The sequence below is a fragment of the Gracilinanus agilis genome, chromosome 1, assembly GCF_016433145.1.
Source record: "Gracilinanus agilis isolate LMUSP501 chromosome 1, AgileGrace, whole genome shotgun sequence".
NCBI lineage: Eukaryota > Metazoa > Chordata > Mammalia > Didelphimorphia > Didelphidae > Gracilinanus > Gracilinanus agilis.
This window is the reverse complement of record NC_058130.1, coordinates 470,918,578-470,941,844: the sequence shown is the minus strand read 5'-3', so window position 1 is coordinate 470,941,844 and position 23,267 is coordinate 470,918,578. Positions and strand designations below refer to the sequence as shown.

The window sequence follows — 23,267 nt, the reverse complement described above, 5'->3', positions numbered from 1 at the left end:
TTTTAATGTCTTAATAAGTTACTTTATCCATCCATCCATCCATCCGTCTTAGAACTGATATTAAGTATTGGTTTCAAGGCAGAAGAGCATCATGGGCTAAGCAGTTTGAGTTAAGTGACTTGCTCAGGGTCACATAGCTGGGAGTTTCTGAGGCCAGATTTAACCTCAGGACCTCTAATCTCCAGGCTTGGAAATCTATCCACTGAGCCACCTAAATCAGGCTCTTTCTTGCAAAGTTTTGGCACATGGATAGATACATTTTCAGGTTAAAAAATGCCTGACTGAATTGAATTTAACTCTTTCAGACATTTATTAAATGTATATAATTAGCAACAAACTATGTTTGTGTGAAAACAAAGATAAAAATGAATTCGTCTTGTCTGCAGAGAGCTTTCATTCTTTTCAACTGGAGTCAGGAAAAAGAGAAAGGATACAGAGAATAGATGAATACAGAGTAAATTCTAAATAATAAAAAATAATTTGAGGATTTTAACAACAATGGGAGTTTGAGAGAGAGCCTAAATTATGAGGTGGAGGTAAAGGAGGAGTGAATTTTGGATGTGGAAGACAACCTGTTTGGGACAGACATAGAAGATAGAAGTAGGTTATGAAAAGTAGCTATCAGGCCAGTTTGACTTAAACAGAAAGTGTAAGAAAGGGATTAATATGAAATAAGACTGGCAAAGCTTTAGAGGACTTTAAAAGCCCTCACTTGAAAGATCTGTAGGTAGGTAATAAGGAAGCCACTGTTCCTGGAACCAGAATAAAATTGGCCTCAGTTACATGAGGAAAAAAGAATACTAATTAATTAGTAATTATCTAGTGCTTTCAAATTATTAATGCTAAAATATATGAGAAAAGCTTTGAAACATGAAAAAATCAATTTACCTTTTATAAAATTCATTAAGTGGAAAATTGGAAAATTATAAGGTAAATTTTAAGAATATATGACTACATTTCAAAGATTTGGAGAATTACATTCTCCTGATTTTAATCTGCTTCCATAGAAACCAGGAATAAAAATTTGACATTCTATGTTTTGCACCAGAATATATTCCTCAGACAACTTATTGTAGCATGGCAAAGACTATATCTTCTGCAAACCATTGCCAGATTGAATAGGACAGCTAATTTTGATATATCCTACAAAGTTTGTAAAGCTTTGAGGCCTGATAACAAGGCTATCCTAGCTAAATTAAGGAAAACTCATTAGTAGAAGAGTAACTACTAGATGATGAAATTTTTTTCAGTAATAAGAACTTCTTCAATAATAAAAACTTCAAATCATCTTAAACCACAGTTTTTGGTCCTTGTCAGTAGAGGGAGCACTCACACTGATTAAATCACAGGTCCTTGAATTAGGAGTTAAGTATTTTAGAAGTAGTAATAATCACCTTAATTCTGTTTAATATGTAGTGTGCCACACTTTGCTTAATAGTTCTGTGTAGGTATTAACTCTTAATTTGAGACTATTATCCAATTTATACTGAACAGCAGGATTGTAACCCTGAGCCCAGGTTCATATACATCAGCCCCTGACTCTCCATCAGAATAAACTTTAAGCTAGAAATATTTAAAAAACAAACCAACAAACAAAAAACTTGCTGCTTTTCCTCAGAGACCGACTTGAAAAGTAATTTTATTTCCTGTCAACTTCAATTTCCTCATTTTATAATAATAGCACTTTTAACTCAGTATTGTTGTGAGGATTCAGATCAAATAATGGATATAAGATGCTTTGCAAATGTTAATGTGTAAAATTAGCTATCATTATTATCACTTAGTTCTTTCAGATCAAAGAAAAATTAACTGATACTTGAAGTAATTAAGTGTATGGGTTATTTATTTAGCCTTTTGTTTTTCTCTTTTTCACTTAAGTGCATTTGATTTATTTTATACGTATACATTTTCTCTGAAGTTTATATTCAAATGAAAAGCAATAGGTCATGTTTTCAAAACTAAGGCTCTTGTAGTTCCTTTTACAAGGTTCAAGCATAACATTACTTCATAAAATTTTGTGCTTCCATTTTCTTGTTATGCACAATATTTTAATGCTTTTTAAGAGGAAATTTTATTTTGCATTTAAATCAGCTGTAATGTAAAATATTACTTAATTTGAAGAAAAAAGTTTATTTTTAAAAATAATCACTAATATTCTTTTCAAGTTGCTGTGGAAGTGAGTTATTTTGTATATGTGTTTCCTTTTGGCAGTGAGCTAGGGCTTACAGGGACTTAAAATTTTCTTTGAATTAATACAACTCTTCCACATATTGTTCCTTTCATATAGGAGCTGTTTACTTGGAGGGAAGCCTTGAAGAAGCTAAACAGTTATTTGGGCGTTTGCTTTTTAATGATAAGGTATTTTAACTTGAATCATTTGGTTTTCTTACTTTTTTTGCAATTGTCTCTTTTTATAAGAGTTCAGTTTCACTAAAGCCTTACATATTTTAGGGAAGAATGGGATGAAAGAAATAAAATTTGTTGTAATACATATTTATCATAAAATTAAAGGAAATCCAATCATTCTGATTTTGATATAAATCTTTAAATTTTAAGCACTGTCTTTGGAACATTCTGTATTAAAGGTAAGTGTTTTATAAAGTTATTTCATTGCTTTGCATGACAAAACTGAAAGAAAAAAGAAATTTTTAAAGAAATTTGTAGTTTCGAGACATGTACTAGATTCCAAAGTAGTTCTTTTTAGCAAATTTTGTATTTGGAAGTTTCCTTTTGCTAGAGAGAGCTTTAATCTTTTATGTAATAGAGGATGCACTTTTATAATCAGACTGAAGAGTTAATGTGACATTTAAAAGAAAGAGTTAAGGATATACTTCAAATTGTAATATCACCATAATTTGTTGTAATAATTTTTAAAGTACAATAAGAAAATAGAGCTGTCTTCTCAATCCTTATGCACCCTTTATTATTTAGTGACAGTTTTCATTACTGTTATATTTGAGGCTTCAAAAAATAAGAGTATTATTAAAAAGTAGCCTGAACTTTTATATATAAATTCTCCACCATCACCCCCAAAATCTATATAGCAATGTCATGTTTTTCATTTTGAAACATTATCCTATATATACAAGCAAACATTTTTAGTCACATGTCTATATTTTCCAGAAACTGTTTTGTGCCTTTTTTCAGTCTTGAAACTTTTTTTCTATTAATATAAGTCATTATACTACACTTTTTAGATGGGCATCAGTGTCCAGTGGTCTCACTGTAGCCTTATAAATGGGGTTACTGAAGACCAGATTTTTTTTTTTTTTTTTAGTGCAGGTTTTTTGTGAAACTGAACAGAACCCATGTGTTTAGAGGTATATTGCATTTTTGCTTTTTGTGACATTCAGACTTGGTTGGTCTTTCTTTTCTTGGTATCTTTGACACTTCACTAACACCCTTATCTTCTTTCTCTGTTACTGTTCCTTATTGTTTATCTTTAGCAATATTCATCTTGGTTCCTCTTCTGTTTTTGTGTTCCATTGACAGGCAATCCAATCCTACTGCTGCAGCTATTATTGCTGCTGGAATGAGTTCCAGATCTCTGTCTCTAACCCCTCTAAATCTTTCTCCCACACTCCAGATTTATACTTCTATCTGTCTTGCCAGCGTCTTAAACTTAATATTTACACTAAGAATTAATTACCTTTTCTTTCCAGAAAAAATAATTCCCCTTTTGATTTCTCATATCTGTCAGTGTTATAACCATTCTCATGGTCATCTATGCTTGCAACTTGAGCCATATTTTTGGTGCCTTAACATTTTTTTTATTTTTTATTTCCTATAGTTGTTAAATCCTATTATTCCTACCTCCATAATGTCATATGAGAATTGTAATGTAATTGCCTTCTTTTAAAAAATAACAACAACAAAAACCTTACCTTCCATCTTAGAATCTTAGAAAACCTCAAATGGGGTCAGGAAGAGTCAGATACAGTGGAAACATGACTAAAGAAGTGAATCCCTTACAGTACCCATTACTCATTATTGGTGGTATTGGTTCCAAGGCAGAAGAACAGTAAGGGCTAGGCAATGGGGGTTAAATAACTTGCAAGGGTCATAGAGGAAGCACTTAAGGCCAGATTTGAACCCAGGACTTCCTATCTCTGCTTGGCTGTAGTTGCCTTTTTAACTTCTAACCTTAGACAATTTCAGTAGCCTCAGAACTTATGTTTGATTCTTCCACATCTATCTTTCACATACCTACTAGAGTAGTATCTAACTTTGGTCTTATAATCCCCTTGCTCAGTTATTCATTGACTCATTCCCCAATTCCTTTGCCTGAAATGAGACACTTCCTGTAATTTTCCACAAACTACCTCCTTAAATTTATAACCTGCCAATTAATTCTCTTTATGCACCGTGAAAATTGGACTGTTTGCTTTTCCCTTGTTTTTTCTTAACTCTTTTTTCCCTAAGTTTTGTTTATATCTCCTTGAGGCTCATCTCAGATTCCATCCTTTCCATGAAATGTTCTTTCTCTGTTACCTTCTTCTCCTTACAACCCTTCCCTGCCAAAAGTTTTCTTTCCCTGTTAAGTAACCATATATTTTTAGTGCCTCTCCTGTTTCACTTTCACATTAGTTACTTGAATAAATATTTTGTGTCCCCTATTACTTATTTTTCTGGGATCTCCGTGAAATTTGGGGTAATTTCTCATTTTAGTCTGTATTTTCCACATCTGCCTCAATGTCTTGCTTGTATACATTCTTTAACTGGTGGTTTAGATAAAGTGTTACAATACTTAAAAGGTGAAAATGAAAGTAGACCAAAGTTATGGTCCATTTAACTAACAATAGTAATATTGAGATCATGAGCTGGACCTTGAGAGAAGAGTAGAATTTGAACAGCTGGAAAGATGACTTCATTTTGGAAAAACTGTATGAGTAAAAAGTATAAAAAATAGACAAGAATGTGGTATGTTTCAGGAGCAGTGACATGGCTGGTTTGATAGTAGAAAATTCACATTAGAGAAAAATTAGAGGCAAATTATGTAATGTCCATCTAAAGAACAGGATTTGTTTCATACGATTGAAGGTTTTTGAACAAAGGATTGGTATGGCAAAAGTATTTCTAAAAAAGTTACATCAGCTGTGGATATATGATAGATTAGACTGAGAGAGTAAAAACACAAAAACACTTTTCAAGTCATCCAGCTGTCAGATATTGAAGGCTGAGATTATGCTGATAACAATAGAATTAGAATAAAAGGCAAAGTTCAGTAAACTGTCATCAAGTGATTATTCTGTGAGGAATATTGTCCACGGAGCAAGAAAATGAGGCACAATCCCTTACTTAAGGAACATAATCATGGAATAAATAAGACCATCACAAATTAGTATGATACCAGGTAGAAAGTATTGATAAAAAGTAGTTCTAAATAAATTACTATAAGGTAATATTGGGATTTGAGGAAGGATGGGGTGAAGGAAGTCTTTTTGGAAGAAATGGCCCCTCAAGTGGACCTTGAATTTCAAAAGAATTGTAGGGTTCATTCCAGGATGGAAAGAGGACCTATTCAAATACACAGAGAGGGAAGGTGGCAAAATGTACTATTGAAATAACTAGTGGTTTAGTCTAGTTGGTATGTGTGATTCATAAAAGGAATAGAATCAAATTAAGTTGAAAAAATGGTTTTAGACTAGATTATGAAGACCCTTGTCATCTTAATTAATTTGCCTTTTATTCTTAAGAAAGAGGCAAACCATTGCAAATATTTTTTTCTATTTTAAGATAATTTTAACAATTATAAGAAGGTTGATTGAAGAAGTATTAGACAAGGAAATCAGTCAAGACACTGTAGACTGAATTGAGAATTAATGGCACATAGCTGAAATGAAGTTTAAGAAGATGTCTGTTTCTAAATTGTATATACATAAAGTATCTAGATTCTGTTTAACTAGATAAGAGATTTATTCACCTATTCTTGAGATCCTCAAAACTCATAAAATATCAAAGTTGAAAGTGATCTCAAAGACTTATCTAAACCATCACCTCCCTGAATAAAGATTGCCCAACAAATAACCAGACAGCCTTTTCTCAGAGACCTCTTGGGAGGGGAACCACTACCTCTCAAGTCAGCTTTTAAATTTTTTTTTAGAGCTTTGCTTCTTAGAAGTTATTTGTTATCTTAAACCTAAAACTACCCCCTTCTGATTTATACCCTTGTTTCAGCTTTGTGGGCTCAGGGAGAACTAGTGAAGCCCCTCTTCAACATTTTCTGATATTATCATGTCTTTTCCTAAATCTTTTCTGTACAAGAACTCATTCTATAGAGTGCTTACTCTCAAAATCTTTTCCCATTCTATTTGACTCTTTCTAACTTTATAAGTACCCTTCTTAATATGGTTTCTAAAATTTTGAATGAGTACTACAAATGAACAGGTTTGAATTGAAGTATTTGATTAGAGAGGAAGTTGTTTATAGTTCTTTAAGTTTGCTCCAAAATGCAAGTTAGAAAAAGAATTTTTTTTAAAAAAAGAGCTTAAGGAACTATATTAACTTATTTTAGTTTTTTTAAAATATTGTTTTTTTAAAATTTTTTGACAAGATGATTGGAGTTTAAATTAATGAATAAACTTTTTAAAAAGAATTAGTTTGCCAGCACTGTTGAATTTGTAGCAATCACAGTCAGCATCTAAAATAGTTCAGTATTTTTAAATAATGACATTTTATTTTGTATTTTGGAATTTTTTAAAGTGAATCTTTTGAACATTAAAAGTGTCTTTCAATTTTTCAGGATCTTCGAGAAGTATGGCTTAATTATCCATTACACCCACTCCAAGTAAGTGATTTTTTTTTTTTAGCTATATTTAATGGTTTTGCTTTATTTTAGAGTTTGAGAGTTTTTTTTTTTAATACTTTTATCCTTAGATTCACTTAGAGATATTATGAGTTTTAGCTGTCATGGCAGCATTGGAAATTTAGTAATGAATAGAATGATGCCAACAATATTACCTATTCTGTGTCTTTTTCCACCATTCATAAGGCAAATATAACTTTGTGTAGAAGAGTTTGGCAGCAACATGGTATTTAAAACATTTTTTAAACTCCAGTTTGTATGCCTGCTATATAGGGTAAAGGTAATAAAGAAAACATGTTTTATGAAAAAAAAGTAAATAAAATATTAAATTTTACCCAACTTTTACCTGAGATATTCAAATCTTTAACTTAAAGTGTTGAAAGATTATTACTTAAATTAAAATCATGGCATTGTGATAATTTTAATAGAATTCTGTAGGACCTTCTAATGTTGTTTATAAAACCCTTTCTTTTAATTTTGAAAATTCTTGTTGTTTTGATTGTTTTCCTCTTTCAGTGCATAAATCATCTAATTACAAATTTCCAAGCACTCTGAATTAATTCTGAATATCACTGTAAAGTTTCTCATGAAATTTTAGCTACTATTCATTTTGTACCCATAGACACACATAGACTTTGTAATAATTGTCAGAAATTCAGAGTACTTTGAAAGCATTTCAGTAACAAAGGATAAATTTTAATGCCATCATGACATGGATTAGGCAGAAACTTGAATCTTGATTTTAATTTTTATATTTGCTCTTCATCAAATTTCAAAGGTTCATTGTTATTTATAATTCATTTGTACTTGAATAGAAAATGTTAAAACTCTTTAGAATGAACTGGATCTAGGCTTAATCACTTGCCAAAGTGTATTTGGTCACTAAATAGCAGCCTTGTTAGTTATAGAGTGTAGGAGTTCTAGAGATCATCTGGTCTAACTTCTTCATCTTATAGGTGAGAACACCAAGGCCCAAATCAATCAAGTGACCTAGAGTGGTGACTGAAGGAGATTCCCATAGTCTCTTCCTACAGCTCTTAGATCAATGAGTTGATCAAGTTATTGTAGTAAGGAATCTAGAATATTGATTAAGTATTGATTAAAATAAGATATTTGATAAAGAGATCTCTGAGGATACAGGCAAGGCTAAATGTTGGGCATGAGACCAGAACTTGGAAGGAGGAACACTGGAAAAGGTTTTGAGAGTTGGTGAGGTGCACTCACTGGTTGACTGACTTTTTTTCTGGCTGCTGGTGGAGGCAGACATCTGAGACCTTGCTCTGTTTTAGTGAGAGGGAACAAAGAACTCTGAAAACCATCTGAAGAGGTTTTCTACTTTCCTGGCTGAGAGAAGTCACCTCTAAGAAGAAACTGATAGATTTTCTTTGCTGGAGAACAGTTATGGAAAAAGAAAGGCTGAAGGCTGGTTGCCTAGACTCTGGCCATACCAGAGTGACCTTATTGTCAGTTAGCAGCTGCCATCTTGGCTGACTGAATCTATATGTACTTAGAGATATCTTTATTAAATTAAGTTGATTGAATGAGGATTTTAGTTAGATTATAGTCAGATGGCGTTTTGGGGTTTTTTAGTAAGTGCTAGGCAGATTTAGTGTAGCTGGAAGAACCGAAAGCTTTGCCGTGAGGTGAATTTAGATGGTGGGTGAAAAGTTAGTTCCCTGTTAGTGTTAAGACTTATCTTGTTATTAATCCTTATATTTATATCTTTTAATTATAAATAAATAGATTTTTATGAATTTATAGTCTCCAAGTAAAGTACATACTGACCTGGGAAAGGGAAGTCATTCTTGGCTTCCCTTTTGAGGGGAGAACCAAAAGATACCTTTGTGACTAACAACAAAGTATCTTACCATAGCCCCCCTACACCCCACCCCTTTCACAACAACACAGATAATCTCAATATTTCATTATGCATCCTACCTTCTTTAAAGGATCAGTACAATAATGTAGGATTTTGAATACCCTTTATATAATATTTGGACCTCTATTGTGTTAGGGAATTAGAAAATACTATTGCAAAACCTTCTATAAATATTAAATATGTTTATTCTTATTTGTAAGTAAGAATTTGGGGTTTGGAAGAGAATGGTGGGGAAGAATTAAAAAATGTATTTTTTCTCATTTCAAATATATCTGCCTGCAAAAATTTGGAAGTGGATAAGGATAATTAAGTAGCCAGCAAAGCACTTTAATATTCTGAAATTTATATAATTTATCTTGTTTTTTTTCCCCCCTCTAAAGCTACAAGAGCCAAATACTGATCGACAGCTTATCGAAACCTCTCCAGTGCTACAGAAACTTACAGAGTTTGAGGAAGCTATTGGAGTCATTTTTACTCATGTTCGACTTCTCGCGCGAGCATTTACATTGAGAACAGTGGGATTTAATCATCTGACACTGTGAGTTGAAAGCAGCATTTCATTTGAGCCACTAACAGGCCATTTTAAGTAATGTAGACTTTGGCCTTTTCCATATTTCCTCCATATAAATTAGAAACTATACCATAGACTCAGTGAGCAGCCCCAGACTGTTAACTTCTGCTTGGCCCCTCTGATATAGTTTTCTTTGTCATTTTGTTAAGAACCCTTATTCTAGCTACATTATTTTCAGATCTCTTTTAGAATTTGATTAAATTTTAAAATAGGATTTTGTTACTGTTAGGGTTTTTTTTGGTTTGTTTTTTGTTTTTATAACCCTTACCTTCTGTCTTAGAATCAATATTGTGTATTGGTTCCAAGGCAGAAGAGTGGTAAAGGCTAGGCAATGGTTGTTAAGTGACTTGCCCAGGGTCACACAGCTAGGAAATATATGAGGTCAAATTTGAACCTAGGACCTCCTGTCTCTAGGCCTGGCTCTCAGTCCACTGAGCCACTCAGCTGCCCCTTGTTCTGTTTTCTTCCAAATTTTCTCTCTAAAAGTCAAGAGCTACTAGACAAAGAGTTTGTTCTTTCTCAATTAGAAAATTCTAGAACATTATTTTCTTTTAATTAGTAGCTACTCATTTATGTTTCAAAATAAACCAAATATATTTATACTCTTAAATGTTCTTTCATCCTATCTTATTTTCATCCTGAGTGCTTATTGATTTTCTTTATTTGATGTTTCATTTTTCAGAGGCCATAATCAAAGAATGGAATTTCTGGGTGACTCCATCATGCAATTGGTAGCTACAGAATACTTATTCATTCATTTTCCTGATCATCATGAAGGTCACTTAACGGTGAGTTTATGATCACTTCTAATAGTGATCTAGGCAAGGCAAATACACAGAAAATAAGAATTAAGAGAGTAGTTGATGACATATTCTGCTTTTGATTAATAACCTAAATATTAGTTATAGTATCTTCTAATTAGGTTTTTTTAAACCCTTACCTCTCTCTTCGAATCAGTCCTTTGTACTGGTTTCAAGGAAGAAGAGTGGTAAAGGCTAGGCAGTGGAGGTTAAGTGGCTTTCAGTCTGGGCTCAAACTAGCAAGAAAGTGTCTGAGGCCAAATTTGAATCCAGAACCTCACATCTCTGAGCCTGGGTCTCAATCAGCTGAGCCAACTAACTACCCTCTTAAAAGATTTTAACATGCAAATTGTATGCTTAATAAAAAGCACTTTTTAAAATTCAGTAGAATATTTCCCTAGTTTTTGTTTTTTTTTCAGGAATCATGAGATATTCCAAAAATGTCAAGTCAGCAAGTATTTACCATGCATAAAAGACTGATACTGCTAAATCCTGGGAATATAAAATACAAGTAATCATAGTCTTAGTGCATTTACATATTAATGGAGGAAGCCAGTACTTTTTTTTTAATTTTTTAAACATTTATTAATATTCATTTTTAACATGGTTACATGCTTCATGCTCCTACTTTCCCCTTCACCCCCCTTCACCCCCCACCCATGGCCGATGCATATTTCCACTGTTTTTAACATGTGTCATTGATCAAGACCTATTTCCAAATTGTTGATAGTTGCATTGGTGTGGTAGTTTCGAGTCTACATGCCCAATCATGTCCTCCTCAGCCCATGTGTTCAAGCATTTGTTTTTCTTATATGTTTCCTCTCCTACAGTTTTTCCTCTGAATGTGGGTAGCATCTTTACCATAAATCCCTCAGAGCTGTCCTGTGTCATTGCATTGCTGCTGGTACAGAAGTCCATTACATTCGATTTTACCATAGTATATCAGTCTCTGTGTACTTCTGGCTCTGCTCCTTTTGCTCTGCATCAGTACCTGGAGGTCTTTCCAATTCGCCTGGAACTCCTACAGTTTATTATTCTTTTTAGCACAATAGTATTCCATCACCAGCAGGAAGCCAGTACTTTTAAAGGAAGGGTGCAGGGGACAGGGAGGGAAGGTTAGGAAAGAAAGTGTCTGGAGTAGAGACTGAAAAATAAGGAAGTAACTGGCTTCTTTTGAAACTTTTCCTTAAAATGCAAGTTTTAAAGGAAGGGGCCTCAGGTGCAAAGTGTATTATTCTCAGTGCAGGAAGTCTAGGAGTAGAGTGAATTTCAAGCTTGAGAACGCTTTTCTAGCATTGTAAGAGAATGGAGTAGAGGTGTAGAACCTAAAGAAAAGAGAAGTGAACCCAGATATATTACATAGCCAGTTATAATGTATTAAAGCAGATACACAATAGATTTTGGGTTTCCATTATTAATTTAGTACTAATATTAAGATCCTTACTAAAATGTTAAAGAATCTATTGGACAAAGAGGCTTGGTAAAGACATGATGGGGCACTTCAGGATATTTTTCTTCTTGATTTCTCGAGAGATTACTATTGGGAATTGTCACTTATTGTGAGATTCATTGTAAACACTGACTTGTTATGTATGCAAAAAAATAAAGTATGTGGAACTGCCAGAGTTCTTAGAAACAAAGAGAATGATTTACATTGTTTGAACACCACTGCTCATATAGCCCCATGGAACAGAATTTATAAGCCCTTAGACCAGTGATGGGCAAACTTTTTAGAAGAGGGGGCCAAAGGAAAGGAAATGCTCATCTGTCAGTCTGTTTCTAAGGCAATCTTTCAAAGTTTCATTGTATTTTATCCTACTTATTGTCGCCGGGCTGGATGAACATTTCAGGGGGCCCACATCTGGCCCACGGGGCGTAGTTTGCCCATCATTGCCTTAGACCCATATTGGTGAAGACATGGCATGCTAGGGCAGCAGAGAGGGGGCTGCTCCATTCCCCCTCTCCATAGCACCCCAGGATATTTTTTGCATGCCCTGCCTTTCTATCTAGCCACTCCCTGTGAGCACTTCCTCCTTCTGCTGTCTGGTGTCATGTATGGGGTTCACAGGCAGCTGGAATTTGCAATTCGAGCCCATGAGCTCTAAAAGGTTCATCAATGGTGCCCTAAACATAAGACTCACATTTTTAAATGAATTGTGTTTATTTGGTTAAGAAACTGCCTTCTTTTCTTTACTATTTTGATTACTCATAGATGTCAAAATACTTTTAGAAAGTTAGATGATAACCTGATTTGAAAATCTTCATAATACTTCCAATAAGTGAAAATTAATTTCAGGTTACTGCCCCGTCAGAGACAGTATTCAATGTTATATGATAGATATAAGAAATGTATTTAGGGAACATAGTACCTGTGAATGATTATTAATCATGTAGCCTTATGGATGTCATACTATGGAATGCATAAAGAATACTACAATTGGAGCTGTAATACCTGGGTGTTATTTGCTTGAATCCCTTATTTGCTACTTACTATCTCTATGACCTTGGGAAAGTCACCTAAAGTCTTTTAGACTTCTTTTTCCTCATTTATAAAATGAAAAGGTTGAACTAGAGACCCTTTCCGCTTGTAAAATTCCATGATCCTGATGAGGGAAATGATTAGGAAAGGAATAATTTCAAGTTTCAGTACAACCACTTACGTTGAAATCCTCACATCATCAGTACCATCATCAGTATCATCAGTAGCCTTTCCTAAATGAACCTCTCCTTACTTAGTGTGTTTGGTTCTCAGATGACTGTGTTAAGACTGCACATGAAACTTTTACATCTTTACTTTGAACTGTTACAGCTTACATTCAAATAGCATAAACCTTTAAGAAATAGGATTTCGGGGCAGCTGGGTAGCTCAGTGGAGTGAGAGTCGGGCCTGGAGACAGGAGGTCCTGGGTTCAAACCAGGCCTCAGCCACTTCCCAGCTGTGTGACCCTGGGCAAGTCACTTGACCCCCATTGCCCACCCTTACCAATCTTCCACCTATGAGACAATACACCGAAGTACCAGGGTTTAAAAAAAGGAAAAAAAAAAAAGAAATAGGATTTCCCTTCATGTCACAATGAGAAATGGAAATAGACTAGGGAAAGTTTGGGAATAAGCCAGAAATCACTATAATACATTAAAAAATCATAAACTGTTAGAACTAGAAAGGACTAGAAAGGAATCTTAAAAAGCAACTACTTTTCCAGAAACTAAGATCCAGAGAAATTAAATGACTTGCCTAAAGTCATAGAGCTGTTTTAGTGATAGCAGTAGCTCAGATCTGCGTATTTTGACTCTTAGTTTAGGAGGGCTTTCAGCAAAAATATTTAAATTCAAATGAAAATGATAATAGCTATTTTTTGGTAGTGTTTTATGCTGTTTATTACACTCTCTTTCTGTTTTTCATAGAAATATGATGATGTTATTTTCCTAGCTGTGAAAGATACTTAATGATTTCCTTTGTAAGTTCAATATCCTTGACTCTGCCTCCTTTGCATGAATGTACCCCACAGCTTTCTCCAGTCTCCTTTCTTTTCTCTCTATGCTTTATTAGTGATTTCATCATTGTCCACAAACTCAACTGTCATTTCTCTATAGCCAGCTCTGGTAACCGACCCTTATCTCTACTCCCTTATCTCCAACTAATTTCTTGTCATCTCCACCTGGATTTCTCATAAGCATCTAAAACTCAGCATATCCCAGACTGAATGCATTATCTTTCCTCTTATACTTGACTCTTCTACCTCATTTCCCTATTTCTAGAAAGGATGTTAACCAGTTTCCAGTTACCTAGATTTATAATCCAGAAATCATCTTTCATTCTCTACCATTATTCACCCATCACCGTCTTGTAGAACCAGGTTTCAAGTCATATAGATTCTCTTTACAGCCATCCTCTGACGCCTCTGCTAAAAGCCAACCAGTTAATTTCTGGACCTGCTTAATGATCCTTTGTTTCTTTCAAAGTCTGAAGAAACAGCAATGCCACCTGATATTGAACTGATTCTGACCAACTGGCAGATGCTAATCAGTGAAGTAGAAATGATAGTAACTTTGGAGAGAGGGGTGGTGACCACTCCATCTTAGGATTCATGATAGAGAAGGAAAATCAGGAATAGACTTGTGATCTTTAGAGAACAGATTTCAAATAATTCAGAGAAAGGATAGGTAGGATCCAGTGGCCCGAAACTCGGTAGAAGTAGCAAGACCAAAAGGTCTATAAAGCTTTCAAGAAAGAAATTATGAAGATAAAGAAAAAAAGGATTCTGATAATAGGGAATAAGGAGGAAAAGGAGTAGTTGTCAAAAGAGATACTCATGAATTCACTGAGAATCCTCCAACCAAGATTTAAATTTACATATATAGTGAAAGTGAGGGCAGATAAGAAAATGAATACAAAAATGTAACACAGTTCTGTAAAAATAATGTCAGAAGCCAAACTTTATAATGAGCAGAGATAGGCAAGGATAACTAAGACAACAAAAATGGGGTATTTTTATACTTTATATTTTAGGGAAAACAGGATCAAAGAAGGAATGGGAACATGTTCTTGAGGGTGGGTGGGATCCTTTGCTCTGATGAAATTGAATCACTCACTGTCTTCTATGCTTTCCAATCTCCATGCCTTTGCTCCTACTGTTTTTATTATATGACTTATGCCTTCTTTCCCTTCTTAAACTGTTGAAAATTCTGTCCATCAGTTAAGGCACAACTCACTGCCACGTTAAAACCTTTCCTGCTTCTTTACCCAGGTTGCCCACCAGTTGGCTTTAATCTCTCTTGCTTAGAATTTTTATAACATCTGTTTTCTTCTTTTCAATCCAATTTACTTTACAAAATGCTTATTAAGTCTTTTCTCTGTGTAAGGAGCACTGTACTGAGGGACCAATATAAGTTGTTTATAAGAGGTCAAATGTAGTGTGTGCATCACTTACATAGGTGAGTTACTCCTTCACTTAAAAGACTTTCTTTTCTATTACAGTTATTTATGTACCCATCACCTCCCTCAGTAAATTGTAAGCATGTTGGGGTCCAAGACTGTGGCTGTGACTTATGTATCATAATTCCAAAGATATTATCTTATACCTATTATATTTATCAAGCATTTAGTGAATGGCTTTTGGTTATAAAAGATCTAGTTAGTGACTTTTGTATAAAAACTGCTTTCTTTGATGTATTACTTTCACTTTAATAGTCTTCTTTCAGTTCAAATGACCCAACTACTCAGTGTCTTAGTTTTTCCAATTACAAAATGAACAGATTAAGTTAAATGATAGGCAGGTAGGTACTATAGTGGATAGAATCCAGGGCCTGGAAAATCTGGATTCAAATCCAGCCTGTAATGGAGGATTGCCAGGGATGTTAACTATTATTATTAAAATGTAATCTAAATGGTTTGTGGGTTCACACTGGGTTGAAGGAGAGACAGGACCAATCAGGATAGGGAGACCAGGGTTTATTGCCAAGCTGTTAACTGTCACAGGAATGGCAGTTAGGCCCAACAGTCACTTAGCCCTCCTAGGCTAGGGTCTATGGAACCAGCAGCCAAAAGGTAAAAGTTTATAACAGTTTAATTGAGGGAAATAATAATGAAGGATGGGAATAAGGGATTCTATACTTACAACCTAAGGGCAAACCACAGGGGCAAGGGAAGGACTTGACTACACTATTCTGTTGACCTAAGCCAGGCAGGGCCCAAAGGAAGCAGTACTGAAGTCACAGGGAAAGCTCCTCCAAACCTGGTTCCAGCCAGGTTTGGTCAGCTCAGCTAAAGGGCCTGAGAATGGCTTTCAATTGGGGTGTCACAGTAAATCTAAGGATGGTCACAGGATGCCAAGAGCCATCTCCACCGGGACAGATGATCCAAGGTACCCAGGTAGGGAGAGTGAGTTTGCAATGCTATCCACCAGATCACAAACCACTTCCCTACTTGGTGCTGCTCTGCAGGTCTGTTGTCCACTGCTGAAAGCCTCTACCTCTCAGGATCCCAGGGAATCTGGATGCAGTTTTTCCCTAACTCTGAGTTCTCCCAGGGTTAGCAACAGTTATGTTCCCAACCACTATGGAGTCTCTCTCAGAGCACAAGCCCCATCCTTCATTCCATCTTGGAATCCTCCAGCCCTTCCTGCTAGGTCCAACACTAATACTAAATTAATCTTCCTCACAAGCCTCAGACACTTACTAGCTATGTTTGCCTCAGTTTCCTCATCTGTAAAATGAGCTTGAGAAGGAAATGGCAAATCACACCAGTATCTTTGTCAAGAAAACCCCAAATAGAGTCACAAAGAATTGGATATAACTGAAATGACTGAATAACAACCACCAAAATTAAATGGTATTTTAGATCCCTTCTAGTTTTAAATATACAAATTACAATGTGCAATTATCTTATTTTACACTAGATGGTCCTCTTCAGTAGATTTCAATTTCTCTTTGGCAGCAGGAGCTACAAAGAAGTTCAGGGAAGAATGCCACTATTTTCTTAACAAATTAGGCTTAATAAACACATAGACAAGGAACAGTTGTCAGGTGATATCTTCATATTTAAGATTTATTGTTTGAAATATTTGAGGTTCTCGCTAACAATATATCATAAATGCTTCCTGTTCCCTAGTTTAGTTCTAACTATGTGGTCCCCATCTTTTATCCTTTCAGTTTCCCTTTCTTGTCAAAAGGAGGGGTAGTAGCCCTTAGTTAAGAAGTGATCACAAAGTTGAGTCTTTTGGCATATAACCTATGATACTAGCTACTGGGAGTGCTTAAGCCAATGATTCTTTTTGAGCTCAGGAATTCTGAACTACAATGAGAGCTAAACTAGTTGGGTGCCCACACTAAGTTTGGTGTTAAGTGAGCCCTGGGGCAGCAGTAGACTACCAGGTTGCTGAAGGGGAGGGCAGTGTGGCCCAAATCAGACTTTCTGTGCTGATCAGAATAGGATTGGATCTTATAAGTTGCCCCAGTTCTCTGCAGTCTGTATGAGATAAGGAGACCCAGCCCCCAGAGAAAGAAAAGGTGGTGCGGTGGGAAGTATCATAAGTGCTAAGAAATAGAATAACATACATTTGCATCTTCCTGGTTTAATCAGAACCCAAGCAACTCTGAAAAAATGAGAAGCTTAGAAATAACAGTCTTTTGTTTACATGTTTGGCATAAATACTTGGTAAATTTTTATTCAGCAACATCTCTAGCACCTAATCTGGAGAGACTGGTGGAGCAGATAAAATAAAGGCTATACTTGAAACTGGGAAGCCTGAGTTTATGTCTCACCTCAGATACTCAATAGCTATTTGGCTGTGAGACAAATCACAACTTTTTTTAAGCCTCAGTTTTCTCATCTGCAGCCCCTAGGAAATAACCTGTGTGGAAGTGTATTCTACCAATGTAGGTCAGTACCTATTCTACATTTTATAATCACCTGGTTTGGTCTAAGCCACTAAGGGATTATAGTGCCACTCTGTATCAGAGGGCATTGTTAATGAGTATCAAAATGAGATAATGGGATTGCTGATCTAGAGCTGGAAGGAATCTCAGAGACCATCTAATTTAACCTTCTCATTTTACAGATAATATATATGAAGTGCTCGCAAAACTTAAAGCACCGCATAAATTTCAACTGTTAATATTATTCTTATTCTTATTCCCCAAAAAGGATATATTTGGTATAATTAGAACAGTATTTGCATATCAAATATCTACCCTCAATTAGGAGTCTTAACAGCTGTCTGATATAAATTTTCTAACTTTTGGATAACATCAGTGTCCTATTCCTTTTGATTTAAGTAGGATCTTAATAATATCAGTTTCTGCAGATGAAATTACTACTGGCCTTCCATCATGCTATTCTGGCTCTGCTTTCAATGCTAAATAGGAAGATTTATTTTGCTGGATTTTCTCATTTAACTATTACTTTTCCTAGTTGAGGAAGTCTCCCTTTTTTACATTAATTGGAATCAGTCTTCTCTCAGTTCTTCCACATTTAAAACAACTATGAATGCATAGCTGTTTTTATAATTATCTCCTTCTCATTTGACTTTTGGAACCAATCACTGATTTGGGAGAAGGCATTTATATGACACTAATTCCCAAGGATCCTCCTCTTTAATAGCTTAGGTTTGTTTAAATAAGCTTTCACCCTTCCTTCTCCTCACCTTAACTTTTCTCCTCTCCTCTCCTTCCTTTTCCAGATTACATGTCAATACAATTTTTAATAATCATTTTCTGACATTTTGTGATCCATATTCTTTCCCTACCTTCTACCCTACCCCCTTCCATAAGAAGACGGGTATTATGATATAGATTTTACATGTCTTGTCATGCAACATATATTTCCATGTTCATCATGTTATGAAATGACATGGCTTCCACTAGAGAAAAATTAATGGAGTAAATTGTATCTATAGTCTGCATTTACACTCTTTGTCTGTTCCTTCTATGACAGTGGATAGCCTTTTTCATCATGAATTCCTAGGAGTTGTGTTGGATCCTCACATTGTTAAACATGCCCTTTCTGAAGCCCTCCCTTATTATCTTGATTAAGAAACCTTTGATTTGAAGCTGAGAGATATCTGGAAAGTTAGAAAAAAAGTAACTTCTTTTCAACATAGACTTTTTATATATCAAAGATCTCTAGGCTTATATGACCTAAATGCTAGAACAGAGACCATCTAGCCACTCATCATCAACCACACTTTCTTTATAGGTAAAGAGAGAGAGTCCCTAAAAAGTGGTCCTTAACTCCTATGGTTACACAGATGATAAAATTCAATTTCATCTATCTATAAGTTAGAAGTTCTCTTCCTTCCCTTCCCTCTCTACTCTCTAAGATAGCAAGTAATCTTATATAGGTTATACATGTGTAGTCATGTAAAACATTTTCATATAAGTCTTTTTTGGGGAAGAAGAGTTTTAGGAAACAAAAAGGAGGAAAGCTGGAAGGGAAATAGTATCCTTCAGTTTGCATCTAGATTCCATCAGTTCTTTCTAAGGTATTTTTCATCATGAGTCCTTGGGGATTGTCTTGGACCATTGTATTGCTGAGGACAGCTAAGTTATTCACAATTGTTCATCATACAATATTACTCTTATTGTGTATAATGTTCTCTTTGTTCACTCTCCATTAATTCATTCAAGTCTTACCAGGTTTTTCTGAAATCCTCCTGCTCATCATTCCTTTAAAAACATTCCAAAGAGTCTATAAGCTTTAACAGACTGTTAAAAGGGTCCATGTTACCAAAAAGATTTAAGAAATTGTGATCTAATTTCTGAAACAGACCTACTAAACATAATAGATTTTCCTATAAATTACTTCTTTTCATAATGTAATTTACTCAGCTACTCTCAAAAAGATATTTTGTTCAAATTTCCTCAAAGAATCAGTTAACTGTTTTTTTTTTTCCTTTTCAGAATAAAAGTTGGGCAGGTAAAGTCTCTAATTTAGGAATTCTCCTAAAAATGCCTTCTCCATTAAATGACTTAACAGAATGATTAACTGAGTTCATATCTCATCAAGAATGAAAGATAGTCAAACCCGGCCTCAGCCACTTCCCAGCTGTGTGACCCTGGGCAAGTCACTTGACCCCCATTGCCCGCCCTTACCAATCTTCCACCTATGAGACAATACACCGAAGTACAAGGGTTAAAAAAAAAAAAAGAATGAAAGATAGTTAATTCAAATTTTAAATGCCTTAAAATTTCTTTAAAAGTAATATTTAATTATGGGTTTTTAGGGTTATTGTTACTAATAATAAATAATTCCATTTTACAAAATTATGACAGAAAAAGAACTTGTTAATATAGAGAAATAAAATGAAATGAAAGTTTAAATTGGTTAAGATAGGTTTGGGAATGATAAGTCAATAGCTAGAAGTAAGTCAAGGGTGTTCAGAACACATCTAAGGACAATGTTGTGGTATGAAATAATAAAAGCCTCTTGGTGCCACTGTTCTAGTTGGGCCAAGGTGACATAACAGGATAGACTTCAAGGGAAAAAAAGAGAAAATCATTCTATCCATCTATGTTCTTTACAAAGTTGTTTCTATCTTTTGGGCCAGCTGTTACGCAGCTCTTTGGTGAATAACAGAACACAAGCAAAAGTGGCAGAAGAGCTGGGTATGCAGGAATATGCCATCACCAATGACAAGACCAAAAGACCTGTCGCTCTACGCACTAAAACCTTGGCTGATCTTTTGGAATGTGAGTCCCTTCAGGAGGAGATCTTTCACCTTACCTTTACTTTTCAGATTGAAAAGGTTAAACCAGATAGATGAAAGCTTTAATTCATTTTTGAGGTCATGTAGTTAGTAATCTTTCATGCTCTTGTGCTTTTTTTATTGTACTTTTACCCTAGAGTTTGCTAGAGAGTAATTTGGAATGATGAGATTGTTAATCATGCATAATTTCAGTTTGGTTTTCTTTTTAAGCCTATTCATGTTTATGTAAAGTTGGGTAAGAAAATATGGAGATTTGGAATTCTAAACCCTAATCTTTTGGGGCTGAAGAGTTGCCTTGTATTATAAGGTACCAAAAAGCATAAATTCACTAAATTCTAAAGCCTCTTAATACATTGTGATCAATAGATTATTATTTTGGTAGAAAGTCCCACAGTGTACTTTTTTATAGCAATTTGGATCTAATGAGCAAAAAACAAAGATTTTATTATTTATTTATATTGTTTTATTGTCAAAAGACAGGGTCCCTTAAATTCTTTATGCTGAATTCTCAGTTTTTGGGAAGTATTTCTTCAACTAAGGAGGCTGTCAGTTGGGGCATGTCTATAATTTTGTGGTATCTGATTTAATAATAGTTTAAACTGACCATATGTTAAACAAAAGCGAACAACCAAATTCACATCTTTAGGAAAATGAAATTTTAAATTAAAATTTTACTGATTTGGAAAAGTTAAAAACTTTTGTCACTCTTTTTCTTAGCTCATTGAAAGATTAAAAAAAATTACTTTTACCAAATAAAATATTCATCCTTTAGAGGTAAGATTTTTAAACTATAACATTTTTTAAACATTCTTTTTTAAACTAGTAAAATTTCTGGGCTATAATTAGCTTTATTTTAAACAGTGAATCAAACTTTTGTTTGCATTTAGTCTAGTGATTGCCCATTTCTTTATATGGTCTTCAGTATAGATAGAACATTTGGAGCCCAGGAGCAAGTGATTTTAATGTTACTTTGGATTCTCAAAATGTCTATCTAGTGTCATACATTCCTCTTCTATTTTAAAAAGAGGGAAAATTTGAATGACAAGTTTAAGGTATAAGAAATTTGTGTATCTGCAGGTCTGTTTTTTAATCTTAGTCCTGTCCCCAAATAGCATTAATTTTCTAATCTAATGTAGCTCTTTAGTTGCTATTGAGAACTATAGTGTGCTAAATATAAATAGCTCCATTTTCTTCACTAGTTAACACCAAGGTGGTATTTACAGGGAGTAGGTTTAACCACTCACCATACTCTACAAAGATGCTATTGTTTCTTGTGATTAAAATTAAAAGTCAGACTTGCTTTCTATTCTAAGAAAAGGAAGCAGCATTGGTGGGCAAAAGAAAGGCTGGAATATTTGAATGTTATTAAAATTTCTTTTAATGATTTAGAATCACTGATAAATGAGGGTAGTATGGTTTTACCTAAAAGATCCTTTTAAATATTCTCTTTTTCAGCATTTATTGCTGCACTGTACATTGATAAGGATTTGGAATATGTTCACACATTCATGAATGTATGCTTCTTTCCAAGGCTTAAGGTTAGTCTTTACAGAACTTTTAACTTTTGATGTTCTTTTAGTTTATTATTGTAATAGTCAGTGATGCCAAAACTGTTATTGAATAGTCTTTTGGGGACTTACTGCAGGAGTTCATTTTGAATCAGGATTGGAATGATCCTAAATCCCAACTTCAGCAGTGCTGCCTGACCCTTAGAACAGAGGGAAAAGAACCCGACATTCCTCTTTATAAGTAAGTAAGCTAACACCTACAGACCATGGTCTTTGTATGTGGTATACTCAGATTTGATTATCCTGATTTATAAAATACTACATGTGACCAAGGTAAAATTCTACATCACTTTCCAGTGGAAAGGGCAGTAGATGCGACCCAATTTGGAGACCTGAGTTCTGGCTTCAGCCCAGCCTGCTATATGGTTGGTAGCTCACTTAATCTTTCTGACCCGCAGCTGTATTATGGGAAGAATGAGGAGGTGAAGTTGATGATTTTAAAGTTCTCTTTATTTTCTAAAATTCTGTTAGTCTTCTAGATTAGTAATTGAAGTAACAATAGTAATATTCTCAAAGAAAAGAAAATCTTATAAGTGGTTTTTCAGTTATTATTTGAATTTCCTTTCCATTGCATTCTTTTTAGCCATTACTGGGCAATAAACTATTATACAATTTGTTTCATATATATGTAATACATGTATATTTATTAAAAGACACATGCTTTCTGTAAGTATTATAGATGTACCTGTAGATTGATTTAACAGGTTGTCTCACACAAAACAAAATTTATACAGTCAGATAATAATTATTCCCTTTAACCTTTCTGGAGACCATATACTGATTCAGTGATGCTGCCATTGCTTAGAGAGTATCCTTGGAACTCTGTTTTTCAGAATTGCCTTCAGAGCTTATGGTTCATTCTTTTGACTATTAAGATATTTGTGGGTCTGTGAGTCTGTTACTTAACCTTAGTCCTATCCCCAAATAATAGCATCCATCTACTCTAAAGTAGCTCTTTAGTTGTTGAGATCCACATTATGTTAATTAGAACTTTTTCATTTTTCTTCAACTATTGATATCCTCTGGAATGACAAATCTTTGTTCCACTGGGGTGAATTTTCTTTCTGAAATGAGAAAAAAAGCCAGAGCTTTTGAATGAAAATGCATGGTACTACTATTGTTTTTTAAAATAAGGTATGATTTTTAAAGTGATGACTGGTTTGCTTTTATGGCTCATATACAGGCTCTAAAAGAAAATCCAGAAGAAAAGAATCAAGAAAATTTTTGAGTAAAGACAGAAGCACTTTAAAATGTGTGCAGTTTTTAAACGCTTTTTTATTATTTTACTCTAACTTACATAAGTAAACAGGATGTGTTTATATTGAGAGTACTCCACATTTGTTTTTAATAGCACAAAATTTCCAAGTGGTTTGAAGAAATTCTTTTCAGAATTTCATCTGTGGGTTTTAAATTGTTCTCCAAGGTACTTGTAGAATACG

The 23,267-nt window shown here is 34.5% G+C and overlaps 1 protein-coding gene across 1 annotated transcript in view; it reads left to right on the top strand.

The window, feature by feature from the left end:
* The window catches only part of DROSHA (drosha ribonuclease III), a 97,261-nt gene that overhangs the window by 63,058 nt on the left and 10,936 nt on the right, over positions 1-23,267 (top strand). The window contains exons 23-29 of the mRNA XM_044665628.1: positions 2,288-2,358; positions 6,743-6,787; positions 9,065-9,222; positions 9,938-10,043; positions 20,102-20,243; positions 21,716-21,798; positions 21,906-22,009. Of these exons, the coding sequence (XP_044521563.1) occupies positions 2,288-2,358; positions 6,743-6,787; positions 9,065-9,222; positions 9,938-10,043; positions 20,102-20,243; positions 21,716-21,798; positions 21,906-22,009 (709 nt within the window). The remainder of the gene's footprint in view (positions 1-2,287; positions 2,359-6,742; positions 6,788-9,064; positions 9,223-9,937; positions 10,044-20,101; positions 20,244-21,715; positions 21,799-21,905; positions 22,010-23,267) is intronic.